This window comes from Sturnira hondurensis, unplaced genomic scaffold, assembly GCF_014824575.4.
Source record: "Sturnira hondurensis isolate 20B ecotype Veracruz unplaced genomic scaffold, ASM1482457v3 Scaffold0004136, whole genome shotgun sequence".
NCBI classification, from domain to species: domain Eukaryota; kingdom Metazoa; phylum Chordata; class Mammalia; order Chiroptera; family Phyllostomidae; genus Sturnira; species Sturnira hondurensis.
Genome location: NW_028076767.1, coordinates 28,169,188 through 28,176,875, shown reverse-complemented (window position 1 = coordinate 28,176,875; position 7,688 = coordinate 28,169,188). Strand labels below are relative to the sequence as shown.

The following is a 7,688-nucleotide window of genomic DNA, read 5'->3' as shown; positions in this document are numbered from 1 at the left end:
AGATCATAGCGAGCCAGGAAAGGGAGTATTTGACTCAACAGCCTTCACCCATTATACAGATGAGGAAAAATTGAGGCCCAGTGAGGGATAAGACTGGCCCAGGATTACAGACCAATTCAGCAATACAGGCAGGACTGGACCTAACCCCCAACTCCCAGGCCCCACCCCCACCCATCATCAGTTCTTACACAAGTGCCCTTGCGTTGAGGCTCTTGGGCAGGGGGTGGGGCCAGGATGAGGCAGGCGCCCGCCACTCCATCTACCTCGTTTCCTTCCTTCCCTTACGCAGCTGCTCTAGCCTCCTTGAGGCCTCAGGTGTTAATTTGGGGGTCCCTGACCTTATTACGTACGTGCTGAAGGAGAACATGAGTCCCCAGAGCCTCTTCCTCCTGGTGGCCCTCCTGGGGAGCCAGCTGCCTGCCGCCTTGGGCAGGAGGAATAGAGGTGAGTGGGGGTCCCTACCCCTCTGGGGAGCGTGGGGGTTTGGAAGAGGCAGGGAACTCGGTGCGCGTCTGTGTGTGTGCTGCGGACATCTGCTTCTCAGTGCCTGTGTTTTGTTTGTGCTTCCCTGTGCCTGCCAGCCTGCCCACGGCTATGCCTACAGATGCCTTCTGGCCAGTGTCTCAGCGCTCGTCTGGGCCTGTCTTCACAGCTGAGTGCGGGGTTCTGGGTGCCCGCACGCTCATCTCTGTGTTGTGCATGTGTGTCTTTGTGCCTCTGCATGTTGCGGGGACAAATCCATCTGTGCTGCTTCTGCTCTGGTTGTCCCCACGGAGGTGTGTGGACCTGACATCCTCTGTGGCCTGCAAGGCCCATCTTGTTTCTGTCTGTCTGTCTGTCTGTCTGTCTGAGGCCGTCTCCGGCCCCTAGCCCAGTCTGGGGAAGTGACTCTGAGATTGAGTAGGGGCATGGTTTCTGGGGTCTGGGATCTGCTGGGAGGATGCTGTGGCCCTTCCTCTCTCCTCCCCGCCTCCCTCCGGAAGGCTGGGGCTGACCTGTCGCCAGATGTGGGAGGCCTGGGCTGCCGGGGTGGTTAGACAGGTGCCTCCCCACCTGGGCGAGGCCTCCACTTCCATGCCCTTCTGGGGCCGGAACCCTGTGACCTACATACACCTGTGTCACCCTAGCCCTGCCTTGGGGAAGGGGACAGGCACAGGGATAGGTCCCCTCCTCCACAGGGCTCCCGGGAGCAGCTCCAGGCATCCTCTGCGCCCTCTGCAGTCTAGCCCCGGGGACAACGTAGTTTGCGGGGGAGAGCACTTGGAATCCCAGGCTGCAGAGGGAAGGGTGCTGGCAAGTTCCAAGGCAGGACCCACACCGGCTATGACTCACGCCATCACCACATTCCTCCTGACAGCAAGGCTATGAGGTCACGACTATTTTTATCCCCACTTTGCAGATGAGGAAACCGAGGCTCAATAGGAACCAACTTGCCCAAGGCCAAAGACTGACTCTGAGTCAGGATCAAAGGTGGCAGTTGAGGGAGGGCTGTGGAATCCGGAAGACCAGCCTCCCAGACCCACTCCCTGTACAGCGAGGCCTCCCTGTGCTAGGAGATGGTGTCCTGAGGAGTGATACCTGCGGTCTCCCCAAATGCCTCGCATTTCTGCCCTTCCTGATCCTTCTCGAGATCGCTCCCTGGCTCTGCAGAAGCCCCAACAGGCGAAGGCAGCAGTGGAGTGAGGGAAGGGACGTCTCCGTGTATTCCCGTGACAGCACAGTCACTTCAGTGTATAAAGTGACTGTATAAAGTGTATAAAGTGACACATTCACCCCTCTGGGTGTCTCTGACTGTGAGAGGTGGTGGCACGGGCCCTGGGAGAAAGTGTCTAACGAGTGTTTTCAGTGGCCACGTTGTATTGTGAAGAGACCCGTGTTGGTCCTCATTCATAGCCATCCTGGGCCACACCTGGCCCATGGGCCATGGGTTGGACACCCTTAAACTTTAAGCCCGACCAATTACACAACCCAAGTTGACTTGGAGCACTTACTGTGTGAGCAAGGTGCCTACTATGTGAGCAGCCAGGGGCTGGAGGGGGAAGGTAGACGCAAGGTAAAGTCACGTCACTGGATCCAGCTGCCCCTGGTGACCCTCTTCTCAGATGCTAGTCTGAAGTGAAGGCCGGAAGCCAGTCCCGTCCCCAGGGCTCAGTGCCAACTGGGCAGGGGGGCGGGCAGGTCCCAGCGGGCATTGCCCCGGGAGATGCAGACTCCGAATCGGCGTGGGTTTGGGCAACCACTGCCCCTTTCAGGCCTCGATTCCTCCCTCTAAACGGAGGAAGATACGGATTCGAGGCTTTTGCACGAAATCTGGAAATGGCCCAAATCCTAACAAGAAGAGTGGCCAGGTGAGCTCGGGACAGAACGTTCTAGAGCCATTCAGAGGACAGCCTAAGAGACCAAGTTAATACCACTCCCCGAAACAATGCCACTTGCAGCAGTGACGAGCCCAGATGTGGCAGCCGTGGCCGACAGTGACTGTGTGACAGACGACGCACCGGGCTGCCAACTGCTGACTCGCCTGCGGTGCTGGCTCGCCCTGCAAAACCCTTTCCTTCAAACAGTCCTTGAGCCTGTGCTGTTGGTGCCCAGGGCTGTGCTTCAGCCGGATGGCAGGCAGGATGGGCAGGGGGTCTGCTGTCACAGCTGCTGGCCAAGCGAGAGAGGCAGAGTCACCAACGCCGAAGGAAGAGCCTTTGGGAGTGTGTGGGCTGCTGCGGGCTGACCTAGTTCATCTGGGGTCAGAGAAGCAGGGTCTCCTGGGTGTGCGGTTTCAGCTGAGACCCGGTGAACGGGGTATAGGAGGGAGCCCCAGGCGAAGGGCAAGGCCAAAGCAGAGAGAAGGGGCTGGGGGTGGGGCAGGGCCACCAGGAGTGAAGGGGCTGAGGCCAGAGAGATGGGCAGGGGCCGGACCAGGTACGGCCATGTTGGTGCAGATGGAGATTTTGAACTTCGTTTTTTCTTGTCCTTTATGCCATCTGAGTCTTAAGCCTGCCCAGAAGGAGGTCGGGGGGTGGAGGGGTGGGTCCAGCTTCCCATTTCACAGACAAAAAACTGAGGCTTGGAGTAAAAAACAACCCAAAACTTGCCAGCCATTTGCGATGTGAGTGGACCTCAGTGGCAGAAGTCAGAGAAAGACAAACCCTGTGTGACCTCACTTACATGTGGAATCTAAAGATCACACAAAACCTCAAAACACCAAGCCCGTCGATACGGAGGGCAGGTGGTGGTGGCCAGAGGTGGAGGGGCGGAGGAGGCCAGAAAGCACAAACTTCCAGTTACAAAATTAACAAGTCTCAGAGGTGAAGCACAGCGTGGCTATCATGGTGACACTGCAGCGCACACCTGAAAGTTGCTCAGAGAGGAGACCTGAGAGATTTTCCTCCTAAGAAAGAGAAGTGTTTAACAGTGTACAAGGGGGGATGTTAACTAGACTTACCGTGGTGGTCCTTTCTCAATACATAACAAATGCTGAATCCTTATGTTGTATATCCCAAACTAACATAGTGTTATCGGTGGACTATGCCTCAATAAATAAATAGAAAGTAAATAAATAAAAGCAAATTCATCCCCAAGTACAAATAATAACTTGCCCAAGGACAGGCAAGAACTGTAAGGAGAATTCAGAGCTGGTGGCTCCAGCTGCAATACCTGGGGGCTCTCCTACAGAGAAAGGTGGGGGATGTCCACCGGACGATGGGCCCTGCCTCCAGTCGGTGCCTGACCAGTGTGTGTGGGACAGCCAGTGCCCCTCATTGATGAAGTGCTGCCACAGAAGTTGCTTCCGCCAGTGTGTCAGGATGGTCGCAGGTAAGTGTCCATCTGCACCCGGCTGACCGACTGACCGCCCAAGCCCCGAGCCCCGAGCCCCAGCTCAGAGGCTCAGGCAGGGCTCTCACCCGGGTCCCTGTGTTGCAGTAAAGCAGGGCACCTGCCCCGAGGACCGACTGAAGTGCCTCAGCCCCATCCAGCACCTGTGCCACCGGGACTCCGACTGCCGGGGCCACAGCCGGTGCTGCCTCAGTGCCTGCGGCCGGGACTGCCGGAACCCCGTCAGAGGTAGGGCTCTGTGTGCAGGGCCGGCGCACAGTTCCCTCTCTTAGTCCTGCTCTAAGATACCATCCCAGTTTCAGGAGCCTAACAGGATTCCTCCCCAGCAGCCGGTGCCCCACTGTGGCCGTCACTGGGGAAGTGTCCCAGGGGTGTGAGAGGTTCCGTTAGGATGACAGAGAAACTGGGAATCCCTTGGTGAACTTGCTGTGTCCCCTGGACCACAAGGGAGCTCCCATCTGCCCTTGGGAAAGTCCTGCCTTTGCTGGGAGTCCTGCCTTAGTAGCCACCAGGGCTGGGCCGATGGGGTTCAGGGTCCAGGTGGGGACCAAGTCCAGGAGTCACAGCCCTGTTATGGGAGGTGGTTAACCCTTTCCTTCTCTCTCTCCAGGCTAATACTGGTTCAGGCCCCATGGCTCTGAACCTCAGGATGGGGTCCCCAGCCCGAAGAGGTGATGACAGTGACCATGGGACCTGCGGCCGGCAGCACCACCTCTGCCAGCAGCAGCCCCAACCTTCTGACAAACCCTGACCTGTCATGATGTCCCCCACCACCCACCCACCCCTGGCTTCTCCTCCTGGGAATCACAGTCCATGGCCAGACCAGGACTCCCTGGTCCCACTGCCACCTGAGTTCACCGTCCTTCCTAACACCCACCTTCACATCTCTTTGAATGTGGGTTTCTCCCACCTAAAAATCCCCGATTCAGGTAGGCCCCTCTCTGTGGGGGCCCGACCCCCCACCTCAGGGAGCCCGACCGCCTGAGTGCACGCTTCGGCAGTTTCCTGAACGTGTCCATTTGCATGGCTCTTTTGCGATTTCGTCTCACCTGCAAAAGAGCGTCGTGTAGTCTCGCGTGCACTGCCTCTGCTTCTGTGTATCCAATGCTCTTTCCTAAGTGGACTCACTTTTGTCTGTAAACCTTCTCAGAAGAAAACCTTGATGTCGCTACTGCAGGCAGGATGCGCAGGAGCACTGGCCACAAACAAAATGTGACTGCAAAAGCAAATGCAATGCAAGCAGTGAAGTTCCATTAAAGTCATGTCTGATTCAACAGTATTAAATAATGCTATTAAATTCTAGCTACACACTGCCACCTGCCAGGACTGCGAGCCTGAAGCCTGCTCTCTGTTGGGATCAGGGAAGGTCAGCAAGGGTTAGAGGGCCGCAGGACACAGGCCTCTAACCCGAGACTGTCTCCCTGGTGACTCTTTCTCTCCGAGAGTCAGTGTTGTATAATGTTGCATCCACGTACACCCTAAGGTCATTTCAGATCTCTCTGCATTGGGGGAAATGTCGCTTGGGCAGTTGAGATACCATTACTTTGGGGAGGGTCTGGGTCCACCATTGGATAATACCTCATTCACCCCTATTTCGTGAGGGGCTCAGCCTGTAGTCAGGGTCCTGAAAGAAGGGGGGATGTCAATGAGGGAATGCCAGCCAACTCGAAGGGCATTCCTGGACCCAGAGAGCTGGATCCCTGGCTGTTCCTTTTGCCCAGGACTTGCTTGGGGGAGAGCGTGGGGGTGGGTGGGCTCCCCCCTGCTTTTCATGCCAGGTCTGCTTGTGGGGGCTGAGAGAACCTGGGGCCGGACGGTCAGCTGTGGGGGCCGAGTTGGGAATCCTGGGTCCTCTTTCCTGGTTCCCCTGACGATGCACTGCGGTCACAGGGGGGGGTCACCGCCCCGCCCTCCTGTCTGCCCTGTAGGAAGATGGAAAGAACGCTACTTCCTCACTGTCAGAGTCCTGCCTGTGGGATTGCAGTGGCTCAGCTGTTGACTCAAAAGCAGCAAATGCTGGTTATAGGGACACACAGAGAGGCCTGGGAGACGGGAAGGGCACTGTGGGAGCCATTGATGCTGGGGTTCCCATCCTCTTCCGGGGCCTCAGTTTCCCCATCTGTAAACTTGGGCGCTTAACACAGATAATAGGACACACTGTATAGTTTGGGTGAGGCCACTTTCTCCCCAGTGCAGTTCCCCAGGGGCAGCCTTAAAGGGCACAAGCACCCCTTGCCTCCCTACCCTTATGTACACGCTGGGTGAGCGTACACACCCCGGGCCCCGTGATGAGGGAGGGCTTTGACCCTGAACTTGTATTGGCTAATGCAGTGTGGGCACAATGACAGTGTGACAGTTTCAGGGCAAGGCACCGGCCTTCCTGCCTGCAGCTTCCACCCTCTGCTCCGAGAAGAGCTTGTCCAGAAGCCACTGGTCTTGGGATGAAAGACGCAGGGTGGGGAGGGGGGTGAGGGGGACAGGCTGAGATGTCGCAGTCAGTCCTCAAACTCACAGGAGGGAAATGAATGTTCGCAACAGGAAGCCAGTGAGATTTGGGGGTTGTTTGTTATAAACTGACTGCAGTAAGAGCTTGTCTAATTCAAGTGATGATTCCTATTCTGTAGCAAATCCCCACACTTTAAACCATCATTTCTTTCATCCATCCTATAACCCTGAGAAAGATGGGCTCCGTAATTCCCGTCTGACAATGAAGAAACGGTGGCTTTGGAAGAAGTGACTTGCCGAGACTCCCAGCTAAGAGGTGCACCGGCCAGGATTAAACCATCCCATGTGCCCCATTAGATACTGATACAATCAGCAATGTTTAAAGTGGCTGAGCACTTCCCTGCTCACGGAGTTCTGGTCCAGGCTTCACAGCCAGCAGGGAAGAGCCAGGTCCAGGGGAGGCTGGGCAGGGCCTGCGGCTCACAGGGCTCACAGCCGGGTGAGGCCACTTTCTCCCCAGTGCAGTTCCCCAGGGGCAGCCTTAAAGGTCCTCTCTCAGCTCCTAAGTGCCCTGGGCAGGTGACTGGGTCTCCTTTGTAAAAGGGGGGTCCTATGTCTCTGTCCCTATCAAGTGGGTGTCAGTGATGACTTAAGACGACCTGGAGGGACTGACAGGGACCCATCTGGGAGGCTATTATTACTGCTGCTCCTTTGTCAGAGGATGAAATGCCTCTTCGGGGGTATATTCCCCTAACGGACCCCTCCTCCCGCTGGTCCCTGAGCTGGGAGGATGTCCTGGCTGTAGGGCCCCGTTCCCAGACACCCTCACACACCCCAACGGAGTCAGGAATAGAAACCACCGCCTCCGGCCGCCCGCGATCTCCCTCCCTCCCCCGGCAGCGATCGATGCGGCCTCTGCCGCGGGGGACGGAGGAAGACTGAGAAGGACTGAGGAGGAGGAGGAGGCAGCAGGGCCTCCGCAGCGGCGAGGCTCGGCGGGACCGCGGGGGCCCAGAGCAGCCGCCGGGGCCAGTGGCTCCCCAGCCTCGGGGACAGACGCGCTGGGCCACAGGTAAGGGGTCTCCCTCGGGGAGGGGCGTGGTCCGGGGAGGGGCGGGGGCTGGCGAGGCGGAGGCGGGGCTGCCTGCTTCCTCCCGGTGGCGCTCTCTCCTTGAGACCCCCAAGGCGGGAGCAGGGTGGGATGGCCGCCCTTGGGGCCGGTCCTGTTCATTTATCTGTCAAATGGGTTAGCAAACCTCCCGGCGGGGCTGGGGTAGGGATTCAAACCACCGAAGAGTGCGCAGAGCCCAGGGAAGCGACTGGCACACAGCAGGCGATCAGAACGAGCGTGGAAAGAGTTTGGAGACTCACAAAACCCAGTTTCCCGCTTTGCCTGCGCCATGGACAAGCTG

The 7,688-nt window shown here is 57.7% G+C and overlaps 1 protein-coding gene across 1 annotated transcript; it reads left to right on the top strand.

Moving 5' to 3' along the window:
• Positions 1-295: 295 nt before the first annotated feature.
• Positions 296-5,048, top strand: WFDC5 (WAP four-disulfide core domain 5). Its single transcript, XM_037044713.1, has 4 exons — positions 296-444; positions 3,670-3,810; positions 3,919-4,059; positions 4,442-5,048. The coding sequence occupies exons 1-4, from the start codon at positions 366-368 to the stop codon at positions 4,444-4,446; spliced, it is 366 nt and encodes a 121-aa protein (XP_036900608.1). The 5' UTR covers positions 296-365; the 3' UTR covers positions 4,447-5,048.
• The last annotated feature ends 2,640 nt before the right edge of the window (positions 5,049-7,688 follow it).